The 18197-nt window shown below is 39.6% G+C and overlaps 2 protein-coding genes across 4 annotated transcripts in view; one reads left to right on the plus strand and one right to left on the minus strand.

Annotated features, from left to right (window-relative positions):
* Positions 1-582, plus strand: part of LOC115778322 (palmitoleoyl-protein carboxylesterase notum1a) — an 11404-nt gene extending 10822 nt beyond the window's left edge. Inside the window, 1 exon segment of the mRNA XM_075074360.1 lies at positions 1-582. This exon segment is cut by the window's left edge and continues 443 nt beyond it. The gene's annotated coding sequence lies outside the window, so the exon portion shown is untranslated.
* A 71-nt stretch (positions 583-653) lies between these two features.
* Positions 654-18076, minus strand: tmc6b (transmembrane channel-like 6b). 3 transcript variants are annotated; one of them, XM_030730436.1, is made up of 22 exons: positions 18002-18076; positions 16609-16672; positions 13526-13691; positions 11917-12038; positions 11678-11842; positions 10254-10418; positions 10058-10166; positions 9738-9822; positions 8157-8414; positions 6116-6306; positions 5851-5995; positions 5519-5674; positions 4987-5165; positions 4796-4886; positions 4589-4686; positions 4315-4410; positions 4146-4221; positions 2817-2950; positions 1697-1873; positions 1511-1589; positions 1300-1386; positions 654-1175 (listed from the first exon to the last, which is right to left on the minus strand). In XM_030730436.1, exons 3-22 carry the CDS (start codon positions 13579-13581, stop codon positions 1161-1163), a joined length of 2484 nt encoding a protein of 827 aa, XP_030586296.1. In that variant the 5' UTR covers positions 13582-13691; positions 16609-16672; positions 18002-18076; the 3' UTR covers positions 654-1160. The 3 variants fall into 3 exon arrangements, with proteins under 3 accessions (XP_030586296.1, XP_030586303.1, XP_030586311.1); XM_030730443.1 differs by having other exon boundaries at positions 16609-16743; positions 18002-18047; XM_030730451.1 differs by having other exon boundaries at positions 655-1175; positions 10263-10418.
* Positions 18077-18197: the final 121 nt, after the last annotated feature.

The raw sequence follows: 18197 nt of genomic DNA on the forward strand, positions 1-18197 counted from the left end.
GATCACATGAGATCAACGTAACCTGTGTATATACAGTTAAATGTACTGTATAATTTGTATGTGCAGGTGAAATGATCAGGATAGCTGTCTGAAGTAGTCTTGAGAGTTTTGATGGAAAAGACTGGAAACACTTCTCAGTTTGTTGTGGATTTTTTCCAGCATGTTCTTTGTGAGACTTTGGTGCTCTCTTCTAAATCTCCAATTCAGAAATCCATCTACGGTGCTGCTGTTTCAACCCTTCACCAAATATGCTGCTTTTTTCACTTTATGGAAAAGATAATTTAATGGGTAATATTTACTAATAACAGTTGAATATTACTTTGTTCTTCAGGCCACGGTTAAAGGATTTATTTATTTTTCTACTGAAGAGATCTTTTATATTTCCTTATGTTCAGAAACAGTTAACCACCATAAAATGTCTCCATACATTTGACTTTTTACTTGCATGTTTGTAGTAAAAAAAAAAAGTGTATGCTTGTAGTGTGTATCATGTCCATACTGTTCTTCAGGCTGTAAAGTTTGTATTTTGTTGTATTGTAGTAGTGCCCACTCCTCATATACGTACTAATAAATACAAGTACACGCTGAAATATGACAAACATAATTTACTTACAAAAAGGAAAGTGGTAGTTATTACCCTAAAGAAAAAAAAAAAACCCACACAAGTGCTCTACATTAACACGCTCACACCCACAAAAATCCACCTAAAACATACATACATACTAAAATGTGATAACATTTTTTCCAGTAATAAGAAAAAAATCTGTTCACAGTTGGTATAAAAGTGCTTCTAAAAAAGAAAGGCTGAAATCCTTTTCTTTACACACAGATTTACCAGCTTGCTGCTCATGTAGCTCCTGTAATAAGCAAAACTTGGTATTCGGTTCTCTCTCGTGTCACCTCCACAAATCTGTCAATCTCTTGAACTGTCTGTGCACCTTTAAATACTTGAGTAAACTAATGGCCTCAACATTCATCTACATAAATAGTTTTTTTTTCCTACATACACCAGCCATTTACATTTGTCAAAATTTAGATCTATTTCTGCATACTGAGTTTGATTTGTTGTATTCCCTGGTTAATATTCCAGTTTTATCCCCACATGTTTGAGCTTTATGTGCTCAGAGGACTGAGGTTTGTCTTCTGCGGACTCGGCTTCCTCAACATGTAGAGTCCTGAAAGAGAAATAAAAAAAAATTTTAAAAAAGGAGGAAATAACAGTGGAAGTGAGAAAAAGTCCAGATGTGCAGTTTGGTTTTTGTAGTATCAGAAAAGTTGGTGGTTGTGAAGATGACTGACCTGACTTTTAAGCCGTTTACCAGCATTTCGTTTGTGCTCGTGGATGGACTGCAGCCGATTGATCAAGAACTTTTTATCCTCTCCCTCCTGAAGAGACATGACAAGAAGATTCAGAAAAAATTAATTTCACTGCAGAACATCCTAATACTGTAGTAAGCTATCAGACAAAAAGAAAATAAGAGCTCTATATGAACACTAGGTGGTGTCCTACATTTTGTATCTGATCTTGCAGTAAATTGATGATCTTCCTTTGACCGTCCACCACCTGACTGTGGAAGTAGATGACTATCCTGATCAACAGAAAAGCACAAAATCAATACAACCAGTGTTTAAAAAGACGAACAGTGCTGTCAATGATCTATAAAGTGTGTGTGTGTGTGTGTGTGTGCGCACTTACAGAAAGATGCCTGCTCCAACAAACAGGAAAAAAGGATTTTCCACCAGATATGTATGAGCCTTAGACAGCACAGACAGGTTGGGATTATCTTCTTCCAGTTTTTCCATCCAGAATTTTCCTGCCTGAAACATCGTTTTGAGCCCACGAAACGGACCACATGACAAAGATGGCGTGATGCTGAAGACACAGAAATTCAGATGTGTGAATGTCTGGAGTACTTGTGCTGGTCAGAAAACAAAAGATGAATTATGTTCTTTTTTTCATGGTCAGACAAAGTTTTAAACTTAAATAATTCTGACCAACAGCTAAATGACTGCTCTAAACCAGAGTGGGAAACAGCATGTACCCATAGCTAATTAGTGTTATTGAAAAAAACTAGCCCTAACCATGGATTTATTAGACTTAATAACTCATAGCCACTTTTATCAAAGTGGTAATGGTACGAGTGCTATACCACACCTCACTGTGGCTCACAACTCACATTAAGAATCAAGAGTTTTGTGAGAATAACTTTAAAACATTTAGTCCCTTCAGTGTGTCTCTTCAGTGGCTCTATTTTCAAAAGACTCAGTCAAGAGATTTCAAATATTAATGCCACAAACAATGTGTCACCACAGTCTACAAAACCATCAGATGTTGTGTGTGTTTGTACCCATCACTCATGTCTCACAGACAGTCACATTGCAGGGACCTGCTTCATCTTGAAAGAAAACATGATGTCCTCAAGGCTATCATTTAAAATTTCAGGGTTTCCATTGAGGTTCCTTTGAAGAACAGTTTGACTTGATGATTTGAGTGTTAACAACTACGCAACCCTCTGCCACAATGATAGTGTAGCAAGCAGGAGAACTACTGATTACCACATCTAGTGTTTGGTTAATGCAGTGCTTTGTCAGATTGTGCTGTGCTGCAGTATGCTTTTGTTTTTTGCATAATGACTCGGCATTTGTGATTTCACTGGAATAAATAAGTGACCTGTTTTATTCATGCAGCATGAATGTTGCTGTGAACATGGGAGAAAAATTGGGGTTGCAAATTTACTAGTTAGAGATAGGGAGACGATTAAATCCACACTGACTTCTTGTTACTGACTGCAGATTAACTGCATGTGTGTGAGTACCTCCACATGGTAACTGTGACACAGATGGAGGCACCGAGGAGGGAGGGGATGCAAAGGAGAGTGATGAAAATAGTGGTCATCTGGCTGGCTCTGTATGGCTTCCTGGGAGCCTGACAGTTCATCATCACACTGCTCTGTGGAGGGGAAAAAAAAAAAACAAACAAAACACAGGCTGGGGTCAGAGGTCAAAGCCAGTCAGCATCTGAAGTTCAAGTGGGGAGTGGCCGACTGCGCTCAGTGTCAACAAATTAAAAAGGCAAGACAGCAGAAACAACATACTTATACTGTTAAAACAGGATACACACAGTACCTAACACTGCTGCAGCTACACTGCTGACCAGTTTAATTAACAGACTCTCTTTTCATTTAACTGTTTTGAATAACAACCCCTGATAGCTGCCTAAACTTGGTCTCATCCTGCTTTCTGTGCCTCAGTGCTCTGCCTCACTCCACCTTCCATAGCTGCCTGGAGCCTGACCTGAGTGGGGGACCAACCCAGTGCTGCAATCAGGCTCCAGGCAGCTGTTTTAAAGGAAAGTCAAACTTCAGCTGCGCTTTCAAGTGAGCAACCTGCCCCAGGCTTCATTCCAGTTTGCAGCCTGAATGTAATGTTTTCCTGGTATCAAGATTAACTGTACCCAGAAGGCCTTTGTTTAGTGCAGGATGTTTATATTATTTCTTGTAATGTTTGGCTCTGTAACATGCTTTTTTTTTCCCCTCTGTGTGATGCAGCTGTAAAGCAGCAGGAGCTTTGGCCAGGAAGTAACAATTCACTTTTCCATACATCACACTGTTGGGAGTTTTTTGTTGTCAGAGACACTGGAAGGGTGCTGCTCCCTTTTCCACTTTTTGTTTTGGACACTGAGTTCACAGAACCCACAGATTTTATTTCTTCCACCTTTAACTGTGGAGAAAAGCCAGACTTAGCTGTCAGACTTTTTGTTTTATTTGGTTCTTTATGTCACTCTGCCCTCCTGTACTTTTGCGTTTCTTTGTGCATGTTGTGAAACTCATTGTGAAACAATAATCTAGTAAACTGTATCTGTGCCATCTAATTAGTATTGTTTCCACTAGCATGATGGGATTGTAACCAGTTAAAAGGTAACAATCTGAAGCAGACAGTTTGACCCACTAAATAAGAATAAGGCAAACAAAAAAAACTGAAAATAATGTCAATTATAGTTTAATTTTAATGCCACTTTTTTTTTTGTTTAGTGCCAATAAATAAACAAAACAATGTCACAGAAACCCGTCAGTTCCAACTGATGATAGCGGGGAGGATTTTTTCTCCCAGTTTTTTCAATTTCAGTATTGCTGCAGTGCATTTACCATCTTTATGTAGAAGAACAGAAACAGTTTGACGATCTGCACAGCGGGCAGGAGCGGAGTGAAGAGAACTCCCAACCTGAAAAACACAAAGATAATTCTCAGTCATCAGAAACAACTGCAGCAGTGTGACGTTTCTGTGCGCACATCTAAATGATAATGAGATTTGTACCAGGCTAATGTCTGTCCATAGATGAGGTCCAGAACGTTTCTGGCGATATCAAACACTGGTTTCCTCCTCCTCTTCAGCACCTTCACAGAAAACAACCTGCAGATAGTGGGAGGAGAGATGAGTTCATGTAATTAAAAAGGCAAAATGAAAACAATAAATTGTTAATAAAATTTAATTGGCTCAAATATTTTAATGAAATATTCCTTTATTAAATTTCCCCTCACTTTGAAAGAGGAAACATAAAACCAAGAAATAAGTTGCTGAAGTGACCTACCTCCAAAGAAACTCGCCAAACAAAGTGTCCAGTAGAGTGAAGATAAAGTCCATGAGTAGGAAGCGATAAAGCTCCTGACCCACAAAACTCTCCCAGCACTGAGATAACAGACACAGTCACAACAAAACTCAAGATTAGAAACACTTTCTTCACACAGCTGTCTGCTCTGGTAGCTTCAAAGTGTAATTCATTTCTCTTTTACGTTACCTCCAGGCCTATGCTTTTGTATTCAGGAGCTACCCGACCCAGCCAGTGGTAGCAGAGAACTCCAAGCACGCTCATTTTCAACATTAAGTTCCTAGAAAACAGAGAGAGAACATGTTAACAACACAATCCATCAGTTCTGTACTCTCCTATACTTAATATTACTCAACCACATGTAATGCCTCTGTTCATACCGGCAGATGGCAATGTATGTCAGTACAGAAGGTGATTCGTAGATCTCCATCCAGGCGACAAGGTTGAACAGACCAGGTAACAGCAGGTTAATGAGAGAAACCACCACAGGCAGAGCCAACAGGCTGGCCTCTTTCAACAAGGAGTTCTGGTAACCACTACTTGAATTTTTTTGCAGGTTCTAAACAGGAGGAAATGAAGGTGTGGATGTTACTGGACCCTGGTAATATTTACAGTCTGTACATATTATGGATGAACTGGTGTATTTTCACTACCAACACAAGGAAAGTTGGACATATCAGATGTATAGGTATATATATATTAGAATATTAAAATCCTTTCAGAAGCAGCAAGTGATATTTAGATGTTACTGTGTTATGTGGTGCAACCATGCAGCCAGTCAACAGTTCGTGTGATCTACAGAATGTATGGTAGTGCACATGGGTCACCCTATGTTACCAAACTGCCTGTTTGAGACACATATGGATCAAAGGCTTTATAAGAAACTAAAGAGGACAAACCACCCAGCCTCACCTTGTGGATAAAGTCAGAGAAGTAGTAAATGCCAACCACGCAGCCAGTTGTGCTTGCGATGCAGACTGTCCATGCCACTCCATGAACCATCAGTATCCAGAACCTCTGGCATAAAGTGCTCTTGGCTTTCTTCTCATCCATCTCTGCCAGCAGCTCCTGGTGATGGAGGAGGAGAACCATGGTGTGACGGAGAGATATCAGTAACAGAGGGATATTGTGTCAGAGGAACAAGAGGAAGGACACAGGGCAAAATGAATGTTTAAAATCAGCACATTCCCTTCAGTCAGTGGCTACGGTGTGACTGAGCATCGTGTGTGTGTATTTACATGTACCTTGAGCTGAGTGTAGATATTTTCAGACATGATCTCAACAGACTTTTTCTTGATGACTTTGAAATCCCAGGAGCAGAACACCTTCATGGTCAAGATACTATGAGATTTGTTAATTCCTAAGCTCTGACCAAATGTCTTCGACATGCTGTCGGGAGATCACATGTAAACAATTATTGTGACAAATAAAGCAAGGCTGATGTGGATACATTTATATAAAATCAGTTGTGTCAGTTTAGCTTTTATTTAGAGGTTTTTTTATTTGTACCTGTACACAAGGATGATACACGTGATGAAGAAGGCCATTCCAATGGTGAAGAAGTATGCAAGGGGCATGTTATAAGAGAGCTGCTGTGAGTCACAGTACAACGTGGAGGCATTCTGCCCTCCCGTTTTGTCCCTACACAGTGTGTGGTTACTGTAGTATCCATAGTACATCACTGTGTCTGAGAAAGTACCCTGAGATAAACACAAGAAAAGAAACTTCCTTAATTTTTAGTTTTACCTTTCTTGTGTTACACCAAGTACAGGCAAATACATAAAAACAAACATGGTGAGGGTTAACAAAAATGAGATCATGTTTTTATCTTTTAAACATTTTAAATATGTGGTTTGGGACAACTACTAACAGATGTGAATAATTTAACTTGCCATCTTACTTACAGACTTTACCCCTTTGCACAGCTTTTAAGGGTATCATTTTAGAATTAGATATTTAAAGAGATATTTAAAGGTTAATGTGCTGTTTGTGTAAGATACACAAAGTGTGGTAGGGACAGGGACAGCTTGGAATAATAATTTGTCTGCTTTGTCCTTATTACTACACTTCATGTAGTTATAAAGGGACAGATAAAATTCTTAAAGGCTATTTATTATGCTCATTTCTTACTCAAACAACTAAAATAAACTTGTAGTTTTTACTTTTACAGTTCACTGTGAATTTTTTTTCTTATTTATCTCATATTAGGCCCTGGTGCAACTCCTCCGTTCATCCGCTGTCTTAAAAAAAGTATTAGCTCCTCCCATTTAAAGGCAGCTTTCAAGAGATTGGCTGGCTCTTACAAACAATTTTTTAGCAGCTGATGGGTGGAGCTTCTGTGGTAAAAGTCAGAGCTGAGACGGCCATATTAGGGATATCTATCCTCTTTACCAATCAGAGCATTAAGAGCAGTCTGAAGCCTGATCTTTTGGCTCACAGGGACTACTTATAGTACATATACTGAAACTCTGGCCAACTTTATTATGAGCATCCAAAACTTTTCCAGGGTATATAAACTATATTGCAGAAAGTATTTGCCCCTCTGCCTTCACACATATAAACTTGAATGAGATCCCATTCTTAATTCATAGGGTTTAATATGATTTCAGTCCACAACTCTTCTGGGAAGGCTTTACACAAGGTTTTGGAGTCTGCTTATGGGAATTTTTGACCATTCTTCCAGAAGCACATTTGTGAGGTTAGACTGATGTTGGACAAGAAGGCCTGGCTCGCAGTCTACGCTCTAATTTATCCCTAATTCATCTGTGCAGGCCAAGTCAAGTTCTTACAAACCAAACGCGCTCATCCATTTCTTTATCGACAGGAAGGGGCCATCCCCAAACTGTTCCCACAAAGTTGGGAGCGTGAAATTGTCCAAAATGTCTTGGTATGAAGCATTAAGAGTTTCTTTCGCTAGAAATAAGGGGCTCAGCCCAACTCCTGAAAAACCCCACACCATAATGCTCCCTACACCAAATTTTACAAATGGCACAGTGGAGTCAAGTACCTTTCTCCTGGCAATCGCCAAACCCAGACTCATCCATGGGATTGCCAGACAAAGAAGCGTGAACTGTCACTCCAGAGAACATGTCTCTAGAGTCCAGTAGTGGCGTGCTTTACACCACTGCATCCATGAAGTTTGGAGGTCTGTAGCAATTGACACTGCAGAAAGCTGATGACCTCTGTGCAATATGCACTTCAGCTGATCCCACTGTTATATTACGTGGCCTACCACTTTGTGGTTGAGTTGCTGTCATTCCCAATCACTTCCACTTAGTGGTATTAGAACAAACAGTTGACTGTGGAATATTTAGTAGGCATTCAGACTGCTTCTACAAATGTTTGTAGAAGCAGTCTGAATGCCTAGGTGCTTGATTTTATACACCTGTGGCCATGGAAGTAATTGAAACACCTGAATTAAATGATTTGGGTGGGTGAGTGAATACTTTTAGCAATATAGTGATGAACTAAGTGTTTTATAAAACACAGACAAGAAAATTGAACATTGTACTTAAACGCGTTACAACAGTCACTGCAGCACACGGCTTACCGCTCCAGTGAGGAGCTCCAGTCCAGAGAAGTGCTCATTCTGTGGAGATGGCTCTGGAGGATGCACAGCCTGAGGCAGCACCAGGAATGCACCCGTGACAAGGAACAGGAAGACATTGAAGAAGAGTAGGGTCTTGAGGAAGAGGAAGTATGAGAGGACACCAGTGCCGAAACGCCCACTCACTCTCTTGAGTGGCGTTTGCCACAGCTGGAGGGAGTGCAGGAAGGACAACCAGCTGTACCAGCACTTCCTCATAGCCTGGAAGGAGAGTTTGAAAAGTCAGGTGGAAAGAAAAAAAAAGTCACTGTAGCAACACAAGATAAAGTACACACGATTGTGGTTTGTGAGACTAAAATATACAACTCATACGTAAAGTCAAACGCTTGGGCAACAGAGCAATGACACTGTTAAAAACCCAATCAGCTGCAACCTTTAAGTCAAGTGCGCTCTGTTTTCATGTGATATAACTAATACAAGAGTACATCACATTTATAGCACACCTTAAACATATCTTTAAAATTAAGTGAAACCATGTGTTAAAGGTTCTTAAAGGATGAATTGTGAGTTTTCAGACAAACAAAATAGTTACATATTTGTTACAAATTGTGAACACAATTCTAAAGTTTCACCATTTTTTTTCCTGCAGACAATTAACAGAGCCTCATGATGAGTCAACTACCTGTACTTATTACTAGATAATGAATGAGCATTCATTATTCATTGTTGTTATCACACTACAATTACTACATAGCTAAAGTTGGACAAGCTTGTGTTGTGTCTCTAACTGTTCCTTAGTTCAGGGAAGGCCAACATTTTTATTAGTACAATAGAATTTCTGTAGAAAGTTCCTACAAAATAACGAAGTATCAGAGCTGAACGTTACACAATATCACACGTGTACCCACACTCCTCTACAGCTCAGTAACTTAGATACACTTATCTGCAGTTAAATTTAAGAGTTTCACTTGTGTTTCCATGTTATCACACCTCAGTTACACCGATAAGAATAACCCAGCTAAAAACTGTACTTGTCCAATTTTAAAAAAACAGAGGAAGGAATGCAGAACAGATACGCTCATGGGGGATTTTAAGCTCTGAAATATGGTTTGAGCAGAAGGCACTTTGACTCACTACCAGGAAACTCTGCTCAAAAGTTAACAGTGTGCTTTGAACCTTGTACACTTTTAATCTTTAATTTTCATCTTTTAGTGCGCTTACACAAGCCAAACACTGACACATTATAAATTCAATAACAAATGGGGGGTAAAAGAAAATAAGAAGGAAGGCTAAACACGTTGTGGTTGCTACCCTGGTGTGGACGGTGGTATCCAACTTAGTTTGGAGGTGCCACACTGGCCCTGGGCCCCATAGCACCTCTTTCTACTGTGATACTTTAAATGTGACACGTGAAATAAATGCAAGAAAAGAAAGAAAAAAAACATCAGCCTCGCACAGGGACGATGAATATGAAAACCCAAAGAATTTGGATTTAGGAGATTGAGTACATACAGTGTCTAGATTACCTGAATGCATCATAGAAAAGAAAAAGAAGTAGTCCAGATTTTTATGGTGGTAACTTACAATAATGATGTAGTATTTGAGTTGACTGAAACAGGAAAGCTGCTTGTTTGAAAATGAGCTAATTTCCTTCTGCAATGCCAAACACCTGTGCACATAAACAAGGAAGGAACGTTTAGAGGTAAACATAACCTTTTAAAATGCTCCAGTAAAATCAAAGATTGCATATTTTTTTAGCTCATTCCATTTATATGCAGTATTTAAAATGTTAAAAATAAATAAATGAGTGATTGCAGCTGGTCTTTTGCAGAGCAAAGCTAACCAGGTAGTCTTTGCGGCCTCATAGATAAACACAACTGGACCAGTGACTACAAGGAACATACCTGAGTTCTTTCTTCTCAGCCACACTTAGAGGCATTCCTCGGAGCATCCTCACTCTGTCGCTCACAGACAGGTTCTGTAGGTTGTTCACCAGACGTTCCCTCTTACTTGCTGTAATGAACACAGGTGGCATTGTTTGCATTACAAAGATGTCAAGCATGTTTAATGAGAGTAATCGGTGCACATCACTTGTCTTACAGCCTCCACCTTCTCCATCTGTAGTGTCTGCCTGCATGCCATAGCCTCGTATGGATGGTCTAGCGGAGGGAGAGAAATCTCGTATGGATGGTCTGGTCTGCCTGCGTCTCCGAAGCTGCAAGGTCCTGTTGTAGTACTGAGAGATGATGGCTCCCCTGTTGCGTCCTGGCAAAGAACCGGGATCAACAACATTTGTTTCTTCAAAGAAATTTCAGATCTTCCAACTTCTGGTTTCACCTAAATCTACCCAGCATCAACACCCAATTTAAATTTCTGGATGATTTATAAGCTTTTCACAACCTTGGAAAAAAATACCAAGAAAGGTCAGGGATCAGGGTTCACCATGACCAAAAATCTAATGAGGCAGGGCCAGTAAAAAAAGAAGCTGGGTAAGTTGATTGGTGAGTTGCTGGCCCATATGGGCCTCTGAAAGTGAGAAAACACACGGGCTGAAATGTATTATCAGTATTTTTTTATAGTTAAACTTTTTATATTAAAAAATGAAAGGTTCCTTAAACCACCTGTGTGGATAGTTTAAATGCAAAGAAAAATCAGTGTTTTAGCTCCTCACAACTACTACTGATACGTTTTACACAGCGACAACACAACGACATTAAGAAACTTAAAGGAACACTGTATGAAGATGAACTGCTAGATTTATAAAATAGAACACTGCAGTGATATGCAAATATATAAAAACACAAGTGTTCTTTTGTTTGATAGAAGACTGTTTACATAAGTTGAACACTGAAAGATTTAGTTGTGTTTCTGATGCTTAAACTATTGCTTCATGTTGCAAAGCAATCAAGCAATCTCTCCCACCACGCTGACGCCCTGATCTACCACAGACAGGAAGGTGATAGTTGAACTGCTTCCTCATGCAGCACGTCAGTCTTAACGTGTGTGGCACTAGTAACATCATGTTATCGTTTCACAGAACCAACACATGCCAATGGTGAAGCTCAACAATAAGACACTTCACTTCCCTTTCCACTACAACGAGCTGAGCTGCCTGTTTATTTAGCAATCCATTTTACTTACTAGAAAGCACTTTGAAGCACTACAACGCACTTTGAGCAAGGCCAACTTTCCGATAGTACTTTGTGTTCCAGGCCTGTACATTTCTCAGAAACTATGTTGAACAGCAGTGTTCTCAGAAATTTTACACGAAGGATTTTGACTGGATTTCAACAGAAACCAAAGTGTGGTAAAAGTTTTCTCAACTGTTTGAGAAGCTTGATATTTCTCAGTAATGTAAAAGATATTGCAAAAAGTTCAATCTAACAGCATATACACTGTATGCTATATTACTGTTGATGAGTCAAGAGGTTAGCTGAAAGGAAAATTTCACACCCTTTTATTCTGTTATCAGGGGTTTATTGTTCTCTCTTCATGCGTATTTTCTTGACTTTTGCAGGACTCACCAATGGTGCGACTGGGCATGGAAGACAGGACTTTCAAGGTGTCTGAAGACCACTGTTCACCTATGATGGGGTCTACTGGTCTTTCACTGTCATCGCGTTCCACATCACTTCCGCCCTGCCTCTGTGACCCATGCTCGGGTCCAGGGTTAAACAAGGGCACATTGTCTGAGAACAGAAAACAGACAAAATGAAAAATCCTTGCACTTTATTACATTTATTACACTTTACTACGACAGTACCTTGACTCTCCTCCAAATCTCTCTGCAGCAGCTGCAGCTCCAAGGCACTGGGCTCATTCTCACCATGTTCTGCTATCAGCTGCTGAAATGAGTCATGAACACCTTCCTCATCTGCTGGGCTTCTGGAAGGGGGGGGGGGACACACAGACTTGAGGACCGACAACAAAACAGCAAAGAGGGTGTTACAGACTAAGCTACATTCAAAGGCTCCAAAGTGCTTGGAGGGGTCAGTGGCCACTGAGTACACTACAGACTAAACACTTTCTGACTCAGCCACTAGTGATCCTATGAGGGATGGTGGGCTGCGAGCCTCTTCCTGAACCATCTAGAGCACATTTGAGCCAAATATAGTCAGACATGCTAAAGAGGAAAAAAGGGAGGGGAAAAAAAAAAAAAAAAAATCAATAAAAATTTAAGCTTTTCTTTAGACATTGGCTGGCATTGAGGTATGACAAATTACACAAGGACTGGACTGGTCTTATAGAGTCATGAATTAAAATTAGAAATTTTTGGTTCAAATCATCATTAATATGTACAGTGGAGGTGAGGAGAGAGGTGCAACAGTGAATATGTGAGAGTCTGTAAAACCCAGTGGAGGCTCAGTCATAAACTAAAGTGTATTGTCTGGGGAAACTTTGCATATACAAAAATGTTTTATAAATAGCAAAAAATAATCCTTTCCTCATTAAGTGATGTAGGTCTGGCCAGTGACAGTCTCATTCAGATACACACCAGAACAGACAATTATGAGGCAATTCATCTTCATGAATATGACCATGTATTTGGTCATATTTTATCTGACACTGATGCAGGCACACACTGATCCATTGATGCAGACACGCATTAAATAATAAAAGTTGATGCTGGCATTACATCAACTATATACCAGACTGACAGAAAAAATAAACATTTTCCAACAAAGTTCTTAGTTTTTGGGACAATAACCAGGCTTATTTCATAGCACCCCTCATATTTTAACATATCGTCCCCTTAGAATTATAAGGTTCTATCTGCATTCTGACCAGTTTTGAGATATTAAGAAATAGAACCTTATAATACCAAGTTAAAGTTTGATTTTTGCAGATAAAATCTTTTTGTTTTGTGAATAAAATGGCCAAAGTTGTATATAATTGAAAAAAATCTCTTACATATTATTGATTAGCGGTCAGTGAATAAGAATATGAAAATAAGTCAATTTTGTCAAAAAGAAGGAAGCTTATAATTCTAAAGGGACGATATTTCAGTACTGTGTGTGTCCTGTTTCTAATTGTTCAGTTTGTTTTGGATCCCAGTCAGACAGGCTCTCTGAGGTGGGGTGGGGGAAGTTGCCCTAGCTGTTTTAGATACTGTAAGTCGAAACTAGCTGCAGTGACTCTTTTCCTCTATAGAAGGACAGACAGCAAGTTCTGCTACCTTTGACCTTTACACAAGAATTAACACAAGCAAGCACGCAAGCATTCATAGTTTTGTTCAAACAAACAAACACGAGGACAATAAAGTGGAGCTTAGCAGTTGGTCACGTGGTTTAAAAAAAAACAAAACAAAAAAAAACTAAAGGACTTGGAGGGAAAAAAAAAAGCACTACACTAGGCACTACAGCAACACTTACTCCAGTCCAGCTTCCATGAGCGGGTGGCTCAGGTCAAAGTTTACATCTCGGGACATTTTGTTTCTCTGCCGACAGTCGCGATGTGTCCAGCTGGCTGCCTCGGGAATCACACCCTTGCCTGCTCAGACCTGCACTCCACTCCCACCATGGCGTTTATTTCCTCTACCTGTGAGCAGAAGGAGGGCAAGAGAAGGATTAGGAGGCGGAGCATTACAGATGTGTTACAGGTAAGGGGGAAGGAAATGCCAGCGCACTTTCTTGGAATTTGATTGCTCTGATCCTGTTACTGCTTGCCCTGCACAGTTTACAGGCATGCTTTAAGTGTAAATGTGTGTCAAGTTCCACTGCATGCTGTCAACATTCAGTAGCCTTTACAATGAGTGCAAGGTGGCTGTTAATCATGAGGACGACTTGTCACGAGGAGCTGTGTTCATTTTGTCCAGACTTCTGAGAGCCTCACTGTGGTGCTGTTTGTGATGAGGCCTGTGGTTAGAGTCAGATGCCACGATGTCACCAGTGACATGAATATTCATGACTGCAGACAGGCTGATGCATTGTCAGATTTTGCCATGAGACTGTCATGAGAGATTTTGAGGAAGCATGCTCGCTGGCTTGTTTGAATTTTAAATGGACTTCTGCATCACTCAGTTTATCCTCTGCTTTAATTTATGGGCAACAGCTTCAAGTAAACCTCCATCTAAGACTTGGAGACATGGAGTCCTGTTGCTTTAATGCATAAACAGAGACAAATAAAACACAGCATTAGTGGAGGATTGAGGATCTAATGAAACTGAAGCCAGATAGTCAATAATGACCAGTAAATCCTCTTTACAAGATCAATCCGACCCTGCTTGAAGCAGCAATAAATTCTGCTCTTTGGTCATAGCTGACTATAAAAAGACAAACAATCAAACAAACAAAAAAACCTTATCTGAAAATATCTCCACCCATTTCACAGTTCAGAGGCTCTACACAGCTGAGCAGACACAATATATTAAACTGAATGGATTACTTTTAAAAGATTATATTTAGTAAAAGTGACTGATGATATAGAATCTAAAATTTTAAGATTTTTCCTCATTGTTATTACAAAGGGAGCCCTCTCTTCACTATCTGACATTAAGTTGGTAATAGTGTATATCAATAAATAGGACTAGTTAATGGATAACATGTAACTTTAAAAGATTTCTGGATAAGCCAAAAACATTCATTAATCCCTCATTAATCCTCTTAATCCATTATTATTTTATCAAAAACATTTACAGAAAGGAAAATTAAATATATATTTAAAAAATAGGATAACACTTTTTTTTCACTTTGCATATTTATGGCTGTGTTACAGTTACAGTGCTTTAGAAAAATGTCTGTTACAATACTCAGAAAGCACTATGAGTGGTCAATAAAGGGTTATACAATTGGGGTCCATTTACTAAATAATTTAAATCCCATTATAAAAGCTCTGAAGATAACAAAATACAATATACACCATACATTAATGGTAAATGTATTTCTGTAAGCTTGTTCTGACTTCTCAACCTTACATCTATGGGATCAGATATCAGCTTCTCAAAGATAGACAACTGGTCTAACAACATAGAAGAGTGCTTAAATTATTCCCACAAGTTCCCTGTGAGAATAAATTAAGCTCCATCAAACATCAGATCCACTTCCTGTTTACATGCTCCCACAACAGAAACATCAGTTCAAACGTAGTCATGATGACTTCATATAAAAAAATCTGCTTGTGATAAGGATGCAGTACTCTATACTACACAAGTACTTCTCTCTGTGGAGATCTGTTATCAAAGCTTGCATTCAACAAACCTTCAAAGCCCACACACTGACTGAAGAGGAAAACTTAAGTTCCTGTCATTCTGAAAAAAAAAATCCCCACAATGCAATCTTGCAACATATTGTAAACACAGATGCTCCACTTAACTTCTTTTTTTTTTTTTTTTAAGGGCTTTATTTGATGGGACAGTGTAGCGCTGACAGAATGGGTGAGACCAACTACAAATGGCCACCCTGATCACTGCAGTAAGAGCATCAGCCTTCGTTATATTGCTCTACCTAATGAGCTACAGTGGCACCTCCATCCTTTATGGTTGCCACATTGGTTTTGTCATGAGCCGATTGTGACGTCACCACAGCCACATAACCATTTTTTTCTTCAAGGAAACCAAATCTATTCTTTACGGGGGTGTTTTTAAAGATCATTTTTCACCTGTCCACACAATTTCTGCACATTTAACCAGAGCAAATCTGAAGTGACAGCAGGTAAATAAAAGCCACTGACATCAGTACATGCCATCTTATTTTCCTGCCATACCACAAATCTGGATGCTGGATGCATCCTTGATCAAGCACTAGTAATCATTCAGACTCATATGAAGTGAAACTAAATAAACACCACTTCCCTGATGCTATTGCTTTGATGATTTATGAACCTTTTTTAGGTAACTGATCTTTTTTTATTATTATTATTATTTATGATAACCAATAAAAACTGTGGGGTGTGAACTTTTTTCCAGCTTCTGATGTCAGGCATGCCAGAAAACATCTGGACAACTACTGGTTTAATATGAGTGGCACTCTGTAAACTGCACTGCTTGGTCAGCAACAAACAAAGAGCGCATAATCATTGCACATGCGTGATTATACATAGACCTGGACCTTTAGCCTGGAGTGCTGGTCTTCCTGGCTTTTGTTTCGTCATACAAAAAGTTGGGTGGAGCGCTGCATATCAGCCCAATCGCTGACTAAATGACTGCATGGCTCAAAAATGCCATCCTACCACCATCAACTTTAATCCTTTTTACTGAGCTTGCTTTGGCTCTGTTAGGACACTCTACAGCACACATATGCTCTCCATTCCTCTCAAACACACTTTTCCCATTACCAAAAAGTTTCCAGGATCATGTTACTGCATCCATTTGCTCCCATATGCATTTTGGGTTTATTACTGTTATGCAACTCATAGAGAGATTTTCACTTCTGCAGGGCAAAGAGACAAACAAAGCAGCTTCATACAACACTGCGAAGCTTGAGTCATTCTTTATATTTTGTCCTATCGTTTGTCTTACCTTAATGACTAAGTCCAACTCTTATTGAGGCAGTCCTCTGAGAATGTATGCCCAGCACAGGATACTGTGAGAGTGGGACAAATGAGTTCAGCAGAGGGGTCAGAGTTGAGCTGAATGACAGCCAGACAAAATAAGCTGGAAAACAATAGAAGGGTTAACGGATGAAGTTCAGTGAAGGGATGCTTGAATATTATATTTTGGTCAGCATTATTTAACACAATTACTCATGCACATTAAAATTTAATTGTAATTCAACTGAAGAAAAAACAAACAAGTAAAAGCAAAGGGAATAAACTCAATTAAAAATGGTGGGAAGTGAATTTGGGCTTTACAGAGTGACAAAAGCAAAGCGGGGGGTGGGGGGGGGGGGGGCTAAAAGGGGGAAATTAAGAGACTTTTTAAAAAAAAAAAACTAAATAAATAGAATGAACATCTGGACAAATCCCACTGGAAGCTCAAAGGAGGGCAGTTTAACCATGTCACAATGAGGACAACACACTCCACAAACCAAAACACGGCCTATCACCATATGAATGGTCTGAAAGTTTACAGGAGATATCAGCATAGAGGCAAGATAAAGGAAGGGGGTACAAAACGGAATCAGTCCACCCTGACAGCTTTCCAACAACTGCAGAGTGCTGAGAAAAGCCAACAGAGGCAGAGCTACAGTAAACATGGAAACAAAACAAAAGAGTGGGATTACAATGCCTTAAAGTTTGGGTGAAGCTTGGAGAAATGGTGGGTTACAGAGAAAAGGAGGCCGATTTGGCTTACAGCAACTCTGATTAATTTTAAAGTAAACAAAGGTTGGAAACTGGACAAACGCTGAGGAATAAAAACAGTAGATTATAATAGACGACAGAGAATATGCTCGTGCAATTAACACAGCCAGGGATGCGCGCGCGCGCGCGCGCACACACACACACACACACACACACACACACACACACACGGTTATTCAAGCCCATAATAATCTTTCCTATTTAATTTAGAACAGAGGGCACTAAATTATAGGCTCACTCCATATATCTTCCTTTTAATCTGAATGTTTCTCCCACTGGGGAAACACACACTGCTGAAACAATCTACTCTGCCGTCGCACAACACACAACAAAAAGCGTATTCATCCGAGATTGTGACCCTGTAATTACATCTGCAGGCTTTTCTGCTGAACATGTTCAGAGACAAAAAGAAAAAAAAAAGCCGAGTCAGAGCTTGTGCCTTTTAAACACACCAACTTCTCCCTTTGCTGTCGATTAGCTTAAACTTTAACAACAGGCTGCGGGTCAACTTGTCAAAGACTTTCGTGAACGTTCACTTTTGAGCTGACCAAAAAATATAAAAGACATAGCAGCTAAACCCCTAAAAAGAGTTTCCAAAACCGTTCACTCACCCGTTCGGTACCGCGACAAACCTGCTGGCTCTTCACTAACCCGTCAGTCATAACAGTCAACACGCGTACCAGAACAGCGGGGGAGAAACCATTAAGGGTTGCTGGGGTTCTACTGGGTTTCTACTTTTAAAAAAACTTGAATTTGTTAAAGATGTAGATAAATTACTTCGCTCATATAAAAATAAACTAACGTCTT

This window comes from Archocentrus centrarchus, chromosome 1 (assembly GCF_007364275.1).
Source record: "Archocentrus centrarchus isolate MPI-CPG fArcCen1 chromosome 1, fArcCen1, whole genome shotgun sequence".
In the NCBI taxonomy this organism is placed as follows: Eukaryota; Metazoa; Chordata; class Actinopteri; order Cichliformes; family Cichlidae; genus Archocentrus; species Archocentrus centrarchus.